This window comes from Chrysemys picta, chromosome 11 (genome assembly GCF_011386835.1).
Source record: "Chrysemys picta bellii isolate R12L10 chromosome 11, ASM1138683v2, whole genome shotgun sequence".
Taxonomy (NCBI): domain Eukaryota; kingdom Metazoa; phylum Chordata; order Testudines; family Emydidae; genus Chrysemys; species Chrysemys picta.
The window spans coordinates 69,847,032-69,865,867 of record NC_088801.1 but is presented as its reverse complement, the minus strand read 5'-3'; the positions used below and the strand labels follow the sequence as shown (position 1 = coordinate 69,865,867).

The following is an 18,836-nucleotide window of genomic DNA, read 5'->3' as shown; positions in this document are numbered from 1 at the left end:
AAGAAAATTAATAATTATTAAACCCACTCAGCTCTAATACTAACACGTTCTGACATCTTTTGGCAAGTCACTTAAGGGACACTGGTTAGGTTTAAAATTTTAATGTATATTTTTATTTTGTTACTAACTCTACAGAGAGAGACTGACCCCGTCAGGACTTCTGGGTTCTATCTCAGCTCTGGGAGGGGAGTGGGGTCTAGTGGGTTACAGCAGGGGGTATAGATAAGGTTATATATAAGAACAGCAGAATGGCCATACTGGGTCAGACCAAAGATCCATCTAACCCAGTATCCTGTATTCCCACAGTGGTCAATACCAGATGCTACAGAGGGAATGAATGAACGGAACAGGCAATCATTGAGTGATCCATCCCCTGTCGCCCACTCACAGCTTCTGGCAAACAGAGGCTAGGGACACCATCCCTGCCCACCCTGGCTAATAGCCATTGATGGGCCTTTCCTTCATAAACTTATCTAGTTCTTACTGGAACACTGTTATAGTTTTGGCCTTCACAACATCCCTGGCAACAAATTTCACATGTTGACTGTGAAGGAATACTTCCTTTTCTTTGTGTTAAATCTCCTGCCTATTAATTTCATAGGGTGATCCCTAGTTCTTGTGTTAGGTGAAAGGGTAAATAACATTAATTTCTCCACACCAGTCATAATTTTATAGACTTCTATCATATCCCCCCTTAATCATCTCTTTTCCAAGCTGAAAAGTCTCAGTTTTATCAATCTCTCTTCATACGGAAGCCGTTCCATACCCCTAATAATTTTTGTTGCCCATTTGTGTACCTTTTCCAATTCCAATATATCTTTTTTGAGATGGAGTGACCAAATCTGCCTGCAGTATTCAATATGTGGATGTACCATGGATTTATATAGAAGCAATATGATATTTTCTGCCTTATTATCTATCCCTTTCCTAATGATTCCCTACATTCTGTTTGCTTTTTTTTATTGCCATTGCACATTGAGCAGATGTTTTCAAAGAACCATCCACAACGACTCCAAGATCTCTTTCTCAAACAGCTAATTTAGACCCCATCATTTTGTATGTATAGTTGGGATTATGTTTTCCAATGTGCATTAACTTTGCATTTGTTAACATGAATTTCATTTGCCATTGCGTTGCCCAGTCACCCAGTTTTGTGATATCCCTTTGTAACTCTTTGCAGTCAGCTTTGGACTTGAGTAACTATCTTTAGTAATTTTTTATCATCTGCAAATTTTGCCACCTCACTGGTTTACCCCCTTTTCCAGATCATTTATGAATATGTCGAACAGTACTGGTCCCAGTACAGATGCCTGGAGGACACCACTGTTTACTTCTCTCCATTCTCATCATTTATTCCTTCCCTTTGTTTCCTTTCTTTTAACTGGAGTGCCTGGCAATGCTTTCAGGATCATCTAACTATCCTTAATTTAATTTAATGACAAACCTTTTGTTATCTTAATCACCCTGCCTGTTTATAGACAAACTCCCTGCCCCAAAAGTGGAAGCTGTGAGCAGTACAGAACTCATAATATATATCACACTCAAGCTATGTTGCAGAGCTCCATCTGGGATTAGGGCGTGTGCTGTGAGCAGACCTCAGGTATGAAATGGGGTGAGGGCTCCTAAATGGTGCCCCAGTTCTACTGGCTTAGGATGCAACTGAACTCTCATTGTCCTTCCACTGACTTCAGTAAGAGTTGGATCAGGCCCTTAAGGAATAACCAGCTCCATTCACTTCCAGATCCACCTGATGGATAACACTGAACGAAATGTGTGTTCAAATGTATTTAAACTTTCCTACTTTACTTTTTTATTAACAATCTCTGCACAAAGTAAAATCGTTGGCATCTGTCATTCCAGTCCCAAATTAGTTCCTCTGTCATTTCAGATCTTACCCAGCTGGAGATTGTCATCCACTCAAACTTCTCAGGGAAGTATTTTGCAATTTCGATTTTCTCCACAGGGAGAGAATAGTGAGCAGCAAGTCTATGCCTCAGTGCCCATGCTGTGCATTCTTTGGAGATATCCCACACCAAATCCACAGAGTGGTAGTAATCCCTCTCCCCGGGTATGCCCATCTGCACCCGAAGCAGCAAGTCACTGGGGCTGTGATCAGAAAAAATAAAATAAGGGGTAACAAAGTTCTTGTGAATCAAGCTTCCAGGAGCCATGCACATTCCTGATCAATTCTTCTCCTTCTAAGGAATAGTTCTGCTGGGAAATAAGAAGTAAAATAATCTGGGTTTGAAATAAAGTATCCTAGAACAAAGCACTGGCTGGAACTTTGACAGAAAGTTTTAAATTAAGAACTGCTAGATTAAGTCTCATCTAGTAATGTACAGCAATAAAATACTAATAGGTATTTGTAGTACTTACCCCAGATTCTCTTCCTTCTGTAAAGGCTCTATACAGATTTCTGTTCTGCCTCCCAGTTTATATTCACTAATAAAGAAAGACAGATGAGTTTTATTAAGATTACACCTTGGTTTTGTTTTTTTCATATTTAAAAATCATGTGTTATAATTTGACATCTTATGTTGAGTTGGAAAACTGAAGTCATAGCCTGTTTGAAAGCAACAAGAGAAAAAAAATCCAATAAGGTGCATACTGCATTTCAAAAATTAATAAAAAAAAAAAAAGTTAGCATAACCAATAAACTTAGCCTGATTAAAAAAATTAAAACAAAAACATAATATTTCATGTGAAAAACATCTAATTTATAACAGTTACTCAACTCACAACATTGAAATTACCAGGAATGGGTTTTCTGTTAATATTGACTGAACTGGTATATTTCTCCACCAATCCATCTCACAATCCAGTCATGTAGCGTTGCAACAGACTGAAGGTTGAGTGTTCAATTAGAAACCTACTTGAGTTGTTGCTGGTTGTTTCGTAAAAGCTTGCCTGGGCGCTTACTTTCCAATGTCCAGGCTCTGAGAAACTCGGGTGATGGGACACTGAGCTCCTGGAAGAAGGGCAAGGTCATGGCCTGAAAAAACCAAACATCTCTTCAGTAATTTTAGTTGCCAGTCTAGTTGCAAAGATGTAGTAATGTCACACAATGTAACCCATTTGACTGATCCTCTGTGCAGTATTTAAGTAATTATAAATATAGAGAATGAATTTACACAGATCTACTTCTACTCTGTTGTCCGCTTAACTACTGTCCGGTGAGGACTACAAGGGGTGGATTTCCTTTTCAGCCCCAAAACAAATCTGAGTGAACTCCCTCCCCAACATTCCTCAGTTTAAGAAACAGGTTCTGAGATTCTTTGAAAACACTTACAGACTCTGGTTTATATTTTGGTTTTAAAAGTGAATGGGATGAGACATGATCACTCCAGCCAGGTGCCAAGTAAGCTTTCCCTACTCTTTTGCAAAAGGTATATCAAATGCACACTGCTGTTCCCATTCTGAGTTGGTTTCTTTGATGTGCATAAAGGATGTAAATGTTCAACATGGCCTTTCATATTAGTTGGCCACACAAAAAGTGTTTGGCTGAAACCAAGCTGTTCCAGTCTAACCTAAAAGTGACATGTAATATGGAGCATAGTTAAGAAGATAGTCACCCATGCAGTGAAAATGGAACAACCAATTGGGTGAATAATGTGCCCTTTGCAGTGGAATTTATAAAAATCTATTCAGTTAGTTATGTTTTCTTCTCCAAAAGCTTGCTACAATTGCTAAGGCATCAGGAATAATTACTAAAATGCATTTTAGATTCCACCCAACAGGGCCAAATCCACATCTTCCAAAATGACATAATCAGGTCTTCTTAGTACCAAAAGCATTTATTGAATCATTAAATTCAACATATGAAACACAAAAAACTAATACAGGAACAATGTAGAAATGGAAAGTGGTTCTTTTGATAGTGTTTGTAGAGGTGTGTGTTTTTCTTATTTATCACTTTTACAATAACAAGATAAAAGTAAGCCTGCAAACCATAAAAGGTAAAGTTTCAGATGAAGTGCAGCATGATTCTAGCAGCTGGGAACATGTGAAAGGTAGAATGGCAATTGCAGGAAACAGATACTAGGAAAATGTCTGAGTTACATGCTCATAGTGCCTGTTGGTACTTACCACTGAACATGGCATATAAGCAAATGCCATATCAGAACATACTGGAGATGAGGGGAAAAGGAAATAAAAAATATATATTAATATAGCTCACTTATGGAATCACAGTAGCATGGTGACATAGAAAGGATAATATCTAACCTGAATTTTCAGATCCTCCAGAAAAGCTTCTCCAGAGATTTCCACATTGCCCGCATAACAAAGCCCGATGTCTGACTGAATATATGTTGGGGAATCTTTAAAGAGATCAGTAGATACAGTTCAAGAAAACTGACATTATATAACCACATGTATTGTTCTATACCGGGGTGGGCAAACTTTTTGGCCCGAGGGCCACATCGGAGTTGCAAAACTGTATGGAGGGCCGGGTAGGGAAGGCTGTGCCTCCCCAAACAACCTGGCCCCCGCCCCCTATCCGCCCCCCTCCCATTTCCAGCCCCCGACTGCCCCCCTCAGAACCTCTGACCCATCCAACCCCCCCTGCTCCTTGTCCCCTGACTGCCCCCTCCCAGGACCCCCGTCCTTAACTGCCCCCCCACCAGGACCCCACTCCCTATCCAACCCCCCTGCTTCCTGTCCCCTGACTGCCCCCCCGCCCCCTATCCACACCCCCGCCCCCTGACAGGCCCCTTGGGACTCCCACACCTATCCAACCCCCCCTGTTCCCAGTCTCCTGACCGCCCCCCCACAGAACCTCCGCCCCATCCAACTGCCCCCTGTTCCCTGTCCCGTGAGTGCCCCCTGGGACCCCTTACCCCATATCCAAACCCCCCCTCCCCTCTCCGCTTCCTTACTATGCCACTCAGAGAAGCAGGAGCTTGCAGCCCCGCTGCCGTGCTGCCTGGCAGGAGCAGTGGGCCAGAGCGCTGGCGGCGCAGCAAACTGAAGCTGCAGGGGATGGGGGACAGCAGGGGAGGGGCTGGGGGCTAGCCTCCCCGGCCGGGAGCTCAGGAGCCGGGCACGACAGTCCCGCAGGCTGGATGTGGCCCACGGGCCGTAGTTTGCCCACCTCTGTTCTATACAATACGTTGCTAAAAATTAGAACAGTTAATGAACAGTCAATTCAGTGTTCAATAAATGTAAGATTTCACTTTCATTTGTTTAATTAACCATCCATTATTATATAATTTGATAAAACCTCTAATACCTTTAGTAGGATGCAAAACTAGAAAGAATTCAGCCTGTCTTAATACTCCAAATTTCAGCTTATGACTGACTGATTACTGACAACCACAAATGAAGAAATTCTTAAAACCCCAAAGGCAATATTGAACCGTTTACCTCAAAATGAGTGGTGTGTCAGATTTGCCTCCTAATAACAATCTTAATTAGAAAGAAAGTATGTGCTTACTAAGTAGGTCAGAAACCAAGGCAGAGTGTAAAATAACATGATTTTCTCCTCTGCCAATACATGTTAAGATGGTGTTCAACAACACAGGTACCAGGAATTTGACAAGGTAGCCCCACTGAAAGCTATTATCTGAACAGCATTCCAAGAAGTTTGGTACAGCTCCACATCGTACATAGCAAGAGTGGGAGATACTAATTAGTGAACAGTTATGCTAATTTGGAAGTGGGTAACAAGTAACAAGAAAAGATAGATTATGCTGAGTTCTTCTGTAATGCAACAGAACTCTGTACTGAAGAGGAGGGTTTTTTTCTTTGCTTGGCAGCAGCAGGAGGTGGAAAGTAGCTTTGTTTTTTCCAGTTTGCATGATTTCTCCATCTTCTTTTATTCCTTCCCCACTTCATTTTATCTTCCTACCTTAATTGGTTTTGTTTGATTTTATAAATTTTAAAAGAGCAAACATTTCTAGAAGAAAGCAATGCCTTATTTAGGTTTCAGAGTAGCAGCCGTGTTAGTCTGTATCCACAAAAAGAACAGGAGTACTTGTGACACCTTAGACACTAACCAATTTATTTGCGCGAAAGCTTTTGCTCAAATAAATTTGTTAGTCTCTAAGATGCCACAAGTACTCCTGTTCTTTATGCCTTATTTACTTACCCATCATTTTACAGCTTATGAAAAGTTACATATCTACACTATCCCACAGTTCAGATTACAGAGGTGTGAACAGCAACCAGCACCGAAGTGCTGCGCTGTAATTAACCAGTGTGGATGCTGTGGGTGCAAACTATAAGGTTCCTATTTCACATTAATGTAATCCTCTTCAAATAGGACTACATTCATGTAATGTAACATTATGTGGGAGGAGTTACAGCGCAGCATGTTGGTGCACACTGCTATTCACACCCCCGTAATCCAAACTGTGGGGCAGCGTACACAGCCTAAGGATTGTGGTTAGATGTTCGGCTGCACGTGTATGGTTTTTTTGTGTGCTGCCCCAGCTCTGCACAAACAGCCGTCACAGCAGAACTGGAGCGATCCACCCAATAACAAAATCCGTTAAGGTACGAAGGCACCCAGCCAGGTTTATTGTTGACAAAGCACGGTAATAGCACCTGGCAGACTCTAGGAGGATACTAAGACATGTATGCCCATGACAATGGACGCAGCTCAGTGAATGGCAGGACTTTCCATTCCCCCCTCGGCTGGACAAAGATATTCCCTCTGAAATATATTTTTATACCCTAATATAAACAAGGTAATAGTGCCTCTGACATAGTTAGTTAGTGCACTCTGAGGTGGCTAGTTATTACCCATCACCTTGTACATGTTGGTTCAATTAAAACACTTATTACGTACTGTCATCCTGACCTTATCTTTTAGGAGGGTTCAGTGCATTCCTGTTATTCTTGGGAAATGCTTATGCACCATCCTTAATATTGGAATGTTCTGGTACCACTTAATATCAGAATGTGTTTCCGTAAGAACTTTGTGCTTAGCACTTCTTAGGAAAGTGTATTTTTGCATTATTAGCCCTGTTCTTGCCAGATTCTGTGAGCAGGTCCTGCCTCATACCGTGCCTCTAATACAAGGTCTCTCTTCCTACTTAGGTTCTCTTCCTACTACAAGGATCAGAAGAAGATTGTACAACCCATAAAACGTCAGGCCCTTCAAGAAGATATTCTACAAATATTGTTGCCTAATTGGTAAATATGGGCTGGCCATTTGGTTTTGCAAAAGGCAACTCTCTCTACTCAAGAAGTTCTTGGAAATCTTTACTTCTGAACACCTACAACTCACCTCCTGCTGGAGATACTCGCAATGTCCCCATCATGCAGTTCACTTGATCCTGCATGCTCTCTTGCTGTCCAAAATGCATCAAAGGCTTGTACCACCAGATGGGCACTTTCAGGAATCCCTGTACAGTGAATGAAAAATACTTGATTACTCACTTTCTGTACTATTACAAGTAAGTTAAGTTTGATTTTTGCATCAACAGAGAAGAAGAATATTAATCTGCAATGTTAATTTTCCATCTTTGTTTTTTTTCTAATCTTGTTTTGTGTAAAGGACTCCTGCACGGGCCTCGGATTCCTGTTTGTTCTACCTGTATAAGGCCCACGGAGAGGGTTAGTGTCAAAACTGGTTACAGCATAATGTCGTCACCCCGTTTTGTCTCCAATAGGTGCAATGAACCCCTTACTCAGAGTCTGGTAGAGACTGAGACATGGTAAGAACTAGCTGACTGAGGCTTAATTAACATAAGACCTATGTGACATTGCTAGTTTGGGAAAAACCATCAGGCTGTATGACAAAGATTACATCTGCCCCTCTGACAGGGGTGTTTGTCCACCTTTGGTGACATTGCTTCACATTATGGGGCTCTGGTTAGATTCCCGACTGCTCTTAGATGATCAGGAAGTGAAAATGACCAGGATAACTCTCTGTCCACATCTGATCAGGAGATCGCAACCATTTCTTTCTGAGGCAGACGTATCATCACACACTTCTTTGTCACTTCACTTCAAGCCTATTGCAATGTGCTCTACACATTTTAAAACCATTTGTGAACAACCTGATACAAAATGTGGTGGCCTACTAAGTAGAGTCTCTCACCATGTGCACTTTACTGTACAGATCTGGACTGGCTACCTGTTGGTTACCAGGTGGCGTTTCAGGCTTTGTTTTTGACTTATAACGTTCTAAATGGCTTAGGATCTGCCCAACTGTAGCATGTAACAAAGTGAAAATGTTACCTTGGGTGGCAGTTTCCCTTCAGTTATGACCAAAGTATCTCCACTGCAGACATTAAGCTCCTTCAGTCTGGCACCCTGAGGGAGCAGAAAACAGTGTGTTTTGTTAAATGAATGAGTTTTTTCACTTGTAAAAAGCATTCTGGGTCTGCAGGCCTTAAAGCCACAGGGGCTTGTTTTTCCATACAAGAGCATTTTATGCAAAAATAAAACTTTACTCACTTTCTGTACTATTAGCCAGGATGGGTAAGGAATGGTGTCCCTAGCCTCTGTTTGTCAAAGGGTGGAGATGGATGGCAGGAGAGAGATCACTTGATCATTACCTGTTAGGTTCACTCCCTCTGGGGCACCTGGCATTGGCCACTATCAGTAGACAGGATACTGGGCTGGATGGACCTTTGGTCTGACCCAGTATGGCCGTACTTATGTTCTTAAACTTCATCTGGCTGCTGATTACTTGATGGAGACTCAACAACTGTTCAGTTGCACTAGATGGAGCAGGAATTTGGAGTATCGTGTTGTGCCACCACCTGACCAAATGTCGACACCAATGTACAAGTCTTCCCTTTATATGGGTCTGTGTTGCAAGTTTAATAGGCGTCCTATTGCTATCTGGTTCCCATTTCCTCTGAAGCACACTAAGTTATCAATAAATAATAATACCTAGCACTTAATCAGTAGGTCTCAAAGCTCCTAACACACCAAATCCTAGGCTTCAGGAAACAATTTTATGGAAAATCTTTAACAATAGCCACAGCAAATCACTACAAGGCAAATACTTTGTGTGTTACATATTCTGTGTGTGTGTACATTCTCACTCTTGCCAAATCACCAACAACATAAAATAGGATGTGGCCTGCAATATACCACAGACCTAGGAGCCCTTAACATATTTGCTTTTTAATGTAAAACATAGGGTTCTCTTACTTCCTCGCTTAATGCTTCTCCAGCTTCATAGCACCAATCGATTCTTCTCAAATGCCAGTTGTCACCTGCAAAAAGCAGAACACTGAAAACAGTCAGCAAAATATCACTATTACAAAAGAATATGTAAACATACTCTTCCCAAGGGTAATTCATACATTTCTCAACTTTGACAAATGTTAGAGAATAAATGGATGCCAAATGTAAGAGAAGAATTAAAACTAGTTATAGATACCACACATGCTCAACTCCCTAAAACAATTTGTTGTTTTGCAACCACATTTTCCTATTTTATAAATGTTTCTCTCTCTCACTCTCTCTCTCTTCCCTTAACCCAGGGATGGCCAACCTGAGCCTGAGAATGAGCCAGAATTTACCAATGTACATTGCTAAAGAGCCACAGTATTATGGAATGATTATATACGTATGCGTGTGTGCGCACACACACAATCATTATACACACACCTCTACCTCGATATAACGCGACCCAATATAACACACATTTGGATATAACGCGGTACAGCAGTGCTCCGGGGGGGGGGGGGGGGGGGTGTGACGGCGCACTCCGGTGGATCAAAGCAAGTTCAATATAACATGGTTTCACCTATAACGCAGTAAGAATTTTTTGGCTTCCGAGGACAGCATTATATCGAGGTAGAGGTGTAATTTGATAATGTATATTATGCATTTGTAAGGTATAGTTAATGATCATAACAACAACAACAACTTGTCTTAACGTTTTATTTAGTAGGACTTCTGGCAATCTTTGCTTTCAACAATTCCCTTGAAGTTTGGTTTGTGTTCAGTGGTGCTCAAACGCAGCAGTTATCTTAAGTGGCTGTCTGTTAAAATGGATCGGTGCTTGGATTTCACATATTTAAGTGTTGAGAAAACAGACTCACAAAGATAGGTCGAGGCAAACATCGAGATTAATTTTAGGGCCGCACCTCTGATGTTGGGGTATTTATCCTTCGGTACAGATTTCCAGAAAGTAAGGATCCCCTCTGTCTTCTGAACAGATTTCAATCTGTCGTCTTCCAAAAGTTCTATTATTTCCATCTGGGATGTTGCTTCGTCAGTGACTAAAGGGGGCTTCAGACAATTGGCTTCAGCACTAAAAGGGTCAATCAGATATCTGATTTGAGGTCTTTTCTGATGCAAATCTTGGAATCTTTCCTCAAAACTGTCCTTAAGATCTTTAATCATGCTTGCATATCTAGTTGTGCTCTGTTTTAGGGGTTCTGCTGCATCTTCTTTTTATCTGTCTGGAAGTTGTGACATTGAGGGAAAGTATGTCAGCTCTTCCTCAAGCATTTGTCTGTGAAACAACTGCAGTTTGTTCATGAACACAAATACACTTTGCACTAGATCAGACAGCAACCGGAATTTTCCTTGTAAGTCCACGTTAAGTTTATCCAAATGCAGCAGCATGTCTGCAAGAAATTCCAAGTCTAGAACCCACCCAGGATCTGTAAGCCCAGGGTCAATTCTTTGCTTCTCCTCCATAAACAATTTTACTGGTTCCAGGAGCTCAAACAAACAGGAAATAACTTTACTCCTCGAGAGCCACTGAACTGTGCAGTGAAATGGCAAATCAGCAGGGAAGTTGTCTTCATCAAGTTCTTCAATTAGATTCTGAAATTGTTTGTGATTGAGTGCATTTGAGCGAATGAAATTCACAATTTGCAAGACTGGTTTCATGACGTGATCAAATTTGAGATTTTTAGATGCCAGTTGCTCCCGATGAATAATACAGTAAAATGTCCAAAATTCGGGAAAGCTCTCATCAGACTTACAAAGCCCTACTAATCCATTCACAGATTCCCCACATGGATGGAGCCCCGTCCGTTGCAATAGCAGTGAGCTTCTGTAAAGAGAAGTGGTGTTTCGCAACTAGCAACATCAATGCCTCCTTTAGATCTCGTCCACGAGTTCTGTCCTTAAATGGCACGATATCAAGGAGTTCTTCCATTACAACACAGTCGTCAGACACAGTCCAGACAAATACCGATAATTGAGGTTTATCCTGTACGTTGCACGACTCATCCAAAGCGATGCTCAAATACTCACACTGCTGAAGTTGCAAGTGCAGTTGCAATGCAATGTCACTGTTCAGGTCGGAGATTCTGCGTTCTATTGTGTAGCGTGAAAGCTGCAGGCCAGAAGTTTTCTTCTGTAGATTCTCATTCTCGGGTGACAGGATTGAAATCACATCATTGAGGCACATTTTTATAAACTTGTCTTCAGAGTAAGGCTTTTTTGCATGGGCTATGTGCCAGGCCACATAATAGGAGGCTAACGTTACAGTTTGCGATAGGTTGGCAAATCTGGTGAAGAACTGGGCTTCTACATCTGTTTGTTTTTTCCCAGTTTCCAGTTTTAAAGTGCAGAGTTCAGAACCTTGTGGGAATTCTTGATCCACATGTGCATGGCTAGAAGCGAAATGACGCTGCAAGTTTGAAGATTTGAACTGAAAGACACACATCTGGCAGAGACGACACATGGCCTTACCATTACATTCGACAAAAAAGTACTCATTCTCCACCTCCTGTTGCAAGCGTCCATTTTCATCTGTGTATTTTCTTTTCCATTTGAACTTGCCTTCCATTGTCAGATGGCGTAAGAAAAATTTTGATAAAAAATTTCCACACCAGCTAGTAGTCACTGTGTACTTTATTGAAGGAGACACAGGCTCCAGCCAGGGGTTGCTGGACACCTGGCTCTGACACAGGCCCCACCTTTCACTCCACCCCTTTCACCAAGTCCCCACCCCCACTCTGCCACTTCCTGCCCCTGCCCCACCTTCGCCCCGCCTCTTCCTGCTCCATTCCGCCCCCTCCCCCAGTGAGCTGTGTCCTTGCTCCTCCCCCTCTCCCTCCCAGAGCCTCCTGGCGGGAAACACAGGCAGCAGGCAAGGGGACGGAGGAGGAGGCAAGGGAGGGGAGAGGCTGTGCACCGGGTTGAAACAGCTGATCGTGGCAGGCGGGAGGGGCAGGCGCTGATGGGGGGGCGCCGGCAGCTCCTGGGGGGGCGGGGGACTGATAGGGCTGCCAGTGGGTGCTGAGCTGCCACCATTTTTTCCCCAGAGTTGACTCCTGGCAGGAACCGCAGATTTTCTTTTGAAGGGCCGCATGCAGCTCTGGAGCCACCAGTTGGCCACCCCTGCCCTAACCAGAGGAAACTAATAAGATATAGAGGGGAAGTGAATTGTCAGCTTCAAAAAACGTTGTCAAATACAAAGAAAACAAAATGAAAAAAATTGAGAAAAATTGTCAGTTATAAAAAATGTTAAGTGTTACTTGTAGGTATATTTTCAAACAGATGTACAATTTAAGTTGATGGTGGCCTCTTAAAAATGAACACAACTGTTGCTGTAAGAAAAGGGTATTTTTACTACTTCCAAAATTTCAGGGCTGATTTGCACTAGTTCTGGGATTATAATATGTTAATTACTGCCATAGAAAGAGCAGAGTGAGTACAAAGCATTATGGAAGAGCAGTTATGTTTGTTCTTGAATTTTTCCTCTGAGGAAAATATTATAAAAATATTTATATATATTTGCATTTTAAGGTCTAAAATTTGATCTTCCTAAACTAAAATCCCTAAATCCAGACAGAATTATCTTCTTAAAGTACAGGAAAAAAGCATGTCCAACAGTCTTTTTAAGTGGGGAAAAAAAGAATCTAAGTGATTTGAAACACAAATTTTACTAGAAAGAGAGCACCTAGTTCCACATGAAGTTCAAATTAAGGCCTAATTCAGCTTTTCAGGGGTGGTGATATAAAATGAGAACACATAAGGAGCACAGTACTATTGCTTTCATGGCAGTGAAATCTATATTTACAGAAATTAATGAGGTTAATGTTTTTCAAACATGAATTTACCTACTCGGTGGCGCACACTCATACAGAAAAGTTTTAGTTTTTAGTTTGGCTGCTTAACATGTATCCTGATACAAGTAAATGAATGTAGATGAAAATGTTTTTTGAACATGAACTTTCCTATTATCTGACTTGTTTAAATTTGCAACCTTTACTTTACACTAACATAGAATGTTGTATTTAATACATATTAATTTCAGTGCTCAAGATAGAGGAAATGATGGCATGCTCCTTTTTCTCTCCTTTTTTCAAGCTATTTCCATTTTTTAACCAGCAGCAATGAGAAATGCTGTGCTGACAAAACCACCAATATAGACAGTCAATCACTAAATAGCTTCTGCATGCTCATTTCATTTAGCACTTTTAATAATGGAATGGTACAAAGCACATGCTCACAGATGCAATTTTACCATTAATTTCACTTTTACAGCTTTGCTTTGGCAAAGTGATTTAAAGATCTCTTTTTATTTATTGTGATCACTGAAGTCAAGGGTCAGTTTTTGTCCAATTTAGACTGGCAAGGTATAAAGCATGAACTTTATTGGGCTGAGATTCCAGACCTTCATTCATTTTCTCTAGGCTCAATAAATCCTCTCTCTTTCACTGCATCGCACAATGATGCAAATGAGCTTAATTTAAACAATTACCTTTTAAGCTTGTAAGGTGTGCAAAAGGAATCTGGAAAACACTGAACACATTAGACAAACTACCTTTTACAACTAACCTGGTAACCCAGATTTCTTCAGCATTACGTTTAGACACTGAAAGAAAAGAAAAATACATGGTGATATTTAACCCCAGTACATAATTTGAAAAATAATTTCATTTACAAAACTAGATTTTCCAAAGTGTAACCTGATCTGCAATTATCTTAATGAATAGAACTGCATGCAAACCCTTACTTGATGCTTGTCAGAAAGCCATATCTGAGCCCTTAGAACAGAGGTGGGCAAACTACGGCCCGCGGACCACATCCCGCCCGCGGGACCATCCTGCCTGGCCCTTGAGCTCCCGGCTGGGGAGGCTAGTTCGCTGTGCCATCAGTGCTCTGGGTGGCGTGGCTGCGAGCTCTTGCCAGGCAGCACGGCTGCGAGAGCCGCCGGTGTAGTGTATTAAATTGCTCTCCGTAGGAATGTGCTACTTATGGTGTACTACTTATGGCTGCCTGTCCTGGTGCTCTGAGTGGCATGGTAAGGGGGCAGGGAGTGGGTAGATTGGATAAGGGACAGCAGATCCCGGGGGCAGTCAGGGGAAAGGGATTGGTTGGATAGGCGTGGGAGTCCCGGGGGGCCTGTCAGGGGGTGAGAGTGTGGATAGGAGTCAGAGCAGTCAGGGGACAGGGAGCGGGGGGGGGGGGGGGGGGTTAGATAGGGGGCAGGGTTCCAGGGGGACAGTTAGGGGTGGGGGGGGTCCTGGAAGGGGGTGGTCAGGGGACAAGGAGCGGGGAGTGGTGGATGGGTCGGGGGTTCTGAGGGGGGCAGTCAGGGGGCGAGAAGTGGGAGGGGGTGGACAGGCTGTTTGGGGAGGCATAGCCTTCCCTACCTGGCCCTCCATACAGTTTCAGAACCCCGATGTGGCCCTCAGGCCAAAAAGTTTGCCCACCCCGCCTTAGAATATAAAATTGTTTTCATGTATAAATGTATACATATACAATTTTAATATTCTAGAGGAAGCAGCTTTCACAGCCTGTCAGAAAATAGACTTGTGCAATCAATTTATCACTTCTATGAGAGGACTTCTGTTGTGTAGGAATCTGACACAGCAACTTCCTCCCACAGGTTTCCTTTACTAAAATAAAACCAGAATCTTAAAAAGCCCAACTCCCTCTGATTACTTTTAGTCTAAACTATGTGCATGGTAGATACTATGAGTTTATGCTAGTTGCAATGAGAACTACTGTGGCAGCAGCAGGGCATCTGCTATGAGGACAGGCAGATGTTTCTTATATTTGCATTAATTTGTGGGAGAAAACTTCTTGACTTCTATACACCCATGGATGGAGGTTAAAAAAATATATGTAAAAGTGTCTTCCAAAAGATTTTGAACTCACATAATATGTGTCCTTATGTTCAGCACCAACACTTTGCCTTAAAAATCCACAGGACCAACATATGCGTGTTTTAAAAAGACACAATGACTCCAAAACACCGACCTCTCTTCAGTTTTCAAAAAGACTAATTCCATAACAAAATTGTAGATCCAGCTGCTTACACCCCACTTAATCGTGATCCGCCCTGTCATTGTATTACATAGTCCCATATGACTAATAAAGTGACACTATTTGTAAAGACGATCACATGACCATGTCTATGTCAGCTGGAATCTGATCAGTCCACAGGCAGACTCCTCTCCCCACCATCTTTAAGGAACTCAAGACATTTCTCTCCCCTTTTCTACTTTTGAAGTTTTCCCCAATAAATCAATTTCCTAGGGGCACCTGCTGTAACATGGATGATATTTTGAAGCAATACACAGTAGCAAGCAAGGAGTATCCAGCTGCAGAGGAGCTGGCATTGGAGAACTCCTGTAATTACCTCTCTCACAGATGCAGTCTCTTCTACTACTATCTCCATCTCTGGGGCTCCCTGCAGGTCACTCCCAACAACAAAATACAAGAAGAGCTAAGAAAAGGATAGCATGTCAAATTAAAGCTCAGAGATCATGCAGCATGATTTTATATATACATATAATAGATTTACATGATTTTTAATTCCAGAATAAAGCTAAAAACAGACTGCTTCAGATACAGTATAAATATGGGGGAGTCCATCATAATTATTTATCTAAACTCTCAGAAGATATAGTTAAGAATGAAAACAGGGTTAAGTTTTCTTTGTATTCACTGCATGTGCATGTTGGTTAATTACGGCAGGATTGTCTCTCTAACAAAACAAACAGCACTGAAATCCTCTTCTGGCAAAACATACAATAGGCAGTCCAGGTTCATCTTACAGTTAAAAATGAAATAAGACAGGGAAGTAAATGACAATGTTCCTATTACCCCTAAGTCTCCAAAGTGAGTAAGCCCATTACCATATTTCGTAAAAGGAACGAGCATTTCTCCTATACTGCTATTAACTCTACAAAGTGTTATGACGAGAAAATACAAATCAGGAATATTGGAAAATGTAAACATGATCAAAGCTCTTTTATCCCAAGTCCTCTTTCTGTGTATCCCTACTCTTTTACCTGAGTGGAAGTTGGAGCTTTTCCATGACACAGTCCCAACAGGCTTCCCATCTTTAGCTCTGCTTCTTTGACAGTATAATCCTCAGGCACTTTAGAGAGGAGAAAAATATAGAAAACACAATAAAAGTTTGTTTCCAAAAAATATTAATGCTGCCAGTGTGGTCATTAAAGTGATGATGCAAACACTTAACTGTTAATATATTTATTCATGCTTAGTTATCCAATCCATTCTAAAATCCTGCTACTGTGTATCAACTTTAATTATTTAACAATATTAACATTGATTTTATAATGTTTATAGGAATAGATGTTGTAAATCCACAAAGAGGGATTCTACTTTTCCTGAAACAGTTAGCAAGCAGCCTTAAAAATGAAGAGAGCTATGGACTCATATTTTTAGCAAGATTCAAATTACTCTATTTTCTTTATACATTTATTTACATGGCTTACTTACTGAATACTGATAGTTCTTTTCATCTACATACAGTATATTGTATTGGATAGCTGTTCACCTTTTGTGCATTTCTGCAATGATCCAGCACCCAGTTCCTAATTAATACACGATTGGTAATAAAGTATTTAATATCAGTGAATTTAGATGCAAGTAATAAAAAAAAGACAATTAAATGGTTTATTTGTCTGATAGTGGAAATGCTAATAGACAAGTATTACTATTGGAATATTGGACTTGGAAAAAGTCTCCTGTTTTGATTAATTATGAAAACACCATGAAATGCTGATTCATCACTTTAATGTGATATTAGACTTCTGTATAGGAGCTGGGTGAAATTGTTACAATGAATAGTTTATTTGGTCAACCTGAAACTATTTGGCAAACACAATAAGAATTCATGAATAGATTAGACATTACTGAAAACCTGAAATATTTCAGTAATACACCTCTACCTCGATATAACGCGGTCCTTGGGAGCCAACAAATCTTACCGCGTTATAGGTGAAACCGCATTATATCGAACTTGCTTTGATCCACCGGAGTGCGCAGCCCCGCCCCCCCGGAGCACTACTTTACCACATTATATCCAAATTCATGTTATATCGGGTTGCGTTATATCGGGGTAGAGGTGTATAACAACAAAACAGTTTCATTTCAACATTACCAAAATATTTTGAGTTTTTGGGCTGGAGTCACAAAGTAGCCTGAGGCAACAACACAGCCCTCCTTTTAACTTTTAGCCCCGTGGCAAGGGTCCAATTCCTTCTCTTCTTGACAGGGAGAAGTGCTTTGAACACTGGTGTCCCACACTGCAGGCGCATGTCCTAGTCATTGGCCTAGGGGGTATTCTGGGGTGGGTCTCTGTCCATCTCTTCTCTCAAGTTGCTCCAGTTTGTATCAACAATTAGAGAAGAAACTGGAACTTGGGTCTCCCATGTCTCAAGGGAGCGGCCTAGCCATCGCGCTACAGAACAACTCTCACTTTCTCCCTGGCCCAATGACTATTCATTATAATTATGAATGACTATGAACTGCCACTATGAATGGCAGTGAATCCATTATTCACCCAGCTATACTTGTATGTTCTATTAAATGAGCAATATAGCAACTATGCATTTTCTCCTTAATTTTATTTGAAAGATTACTAGAGTGGCTTACCTGGAGAGAGAAGCTTCCCATTTCTGTTAATAGGTCTGAGACAGCTATCATCCACTACAATGGAGGAAAAAGAAGGACAAGATGGACTAAATAGATTAAAATCAAATTAAATTTGGCTCAGCTGTTTGGAGTGATAGAGGACTGAAAATTAACAAACTAACAGGTTTAGCTAATTAGAGGCATCTCATAGTTGAAAAATTGTTGTCCCTAAGGTGCAACACCAACATCACAACTTGGTAGCACTTCCCAGAGGTCCAGAAAACACTGCTAGCCTTGCCTCCTCGGCTGGACATTGCTTTCCTTTTATAAAGTCAGCTACCTTAGCAATAATGGCTTGAATATTGCGGCTGGCCAAAGTTTCCAACTTTGGACACACATTTTTAAAAATGCCTTGAAATAAGTATTATAGCGAGGGATAGAAAGTATCAGTCTTACAGGAAGGCAATTTACCGGTCTCAGAATTGCTTTCGTTTGCAATGTGTTTGGTTTGTTTTTTTAAAACAAGATGACAAAGTTATTTGACGTGCAAAAAATGGCTTCCAGGAAAAGTAGTGGGTGGATATAAATAAGGTACTCCTAGAATATGTATTTTTTCAACAGCAGTCAGTGTGGTACATTGCAGTATTTTTAGCAGGAAGGTTTGTCATTTTATTCACAACTAGAGGAGTCTCAAATCCCTTACATCCTGCAGCAAAGAAAAATTATTAAAAAGTCTTAATAGTAAAGATTAACTCCCATATCTCAAGTAATCTCCCTTTTGTAAACTATAAAAGCTATCTAGCAAACTGCAATAACCATTTTACCAACTAAATAATTATTGAAAAGGTTATTTACCTAGCTCCTCCCCTAATTGCAGCTCCTGTATTGCTTTAATTTTGATATCTGACATCACCTAAGAGAGAAATATTAGTGACTATGTAATATAATAGACTATGCAAAAACAGAATGCAAGCTGTGTGTATATATAAGGCATTCAAGCACTAAGAAAGACTATCACTCTTCATTTAAAGTGCATTAATTTCTCTTCCATTTTGCTATAGCATTTT

The 18,836-nt window shown here is 41.0% G+C and overlaps 2 protein-coding genes across 26 annotated transcripts in view; one reads left to right on the top strand and one right to left on the bottom strand.

The window, feature by feature from the left end:
- The window catches only part of LOC101936992 (anterior gradient protein 3-like), a 38,801-nt gene extending 31,578 nt beyond the window's left edge, over positions 1 to 7,223 (top strand). Inside the window, exon 7 of the mRNA XM_065561166.1 lies at positions 7,042 to 7,223. Within this exon, the coding sequence (XP_065417238.1) occupies positions 7,042 to 7,088 (47 nt within the window). The 3' untranslated portion in view covers positions 7,089 to 7,223. The remainder of the gene's footprint in view (positions 1 to 7,041) is intronic.
- Positions 1 to 18,836, bottom strand: part of TRAF3IP1 (TRAF3 interacting protein 1) — a 225,439-nt gene that overhangs the window by 174,876 nt on the left and 31,727 nt on the right. For 20 of the 25 annotated variants that reach the window (XR_010591402.1, XM_065561157.1, XM_065561153.1 and 17 more), the window contains 12 exons: positions 18,625 to 18,682; positions 17,791 to 17,844; positions 16,179 to 16,267; positions 15,524 to 15,610; positions 13,714 to 13,750; positions 9,112 to 9,176; positions 8,188 to 8,262; positions 7,232 to 7,349; positions 4,225 to 4,319; positions 2,874 to 2,992; positions 2,377 to 2,442; positions 1,896 to 2,106 (listed from right to left, as the gene is read on the bottom strand). Coding sequence is in view for 21 of the 25 variants with exons in the window: in XM_065561157.1 (XP_065417229.1) it covers positions 1,896 to 2,106; positions 2,377 to 2,442; positions 2,874 to 2,992; positions 4,225 to 4,319; positions 7,232 to 7,349; positions 8,188 to 8,262; positions 9,112 to 9,176; positions 13,714 to 13,750; positions 15,524 to 15,610; positions 16,179 to 16,267; positions 17,791 to 17,844; positions 18,625 to 18,682 (1,074 nt within the window). In the remaining 4 variants the exon portion in view is untranslated. Of the gene's footprint in view, positions 1 to 1,895; positions 2,107 to 2,376; positions 2,443 to 2,753; positions 2,993 to 4,086; positions 4,128 to 4,224; positions 4,320 to 7,231; positions 7,350 to 8,187; positions 8,263 to 9,111; positions 9,177 to 13,713; positions 13,751 to 15,523; positions 15,611 to 16,178; positions 16,268 to 17,790; positions 17,845 to 18,624; positions 18,683 to 18,836 lie in introns of those variants that run through there. The other 5 variants (XR_010591404.1, XR_010591403.1, XR_010591405.1 and 2 more) reach the window with 4 other exon arrangements.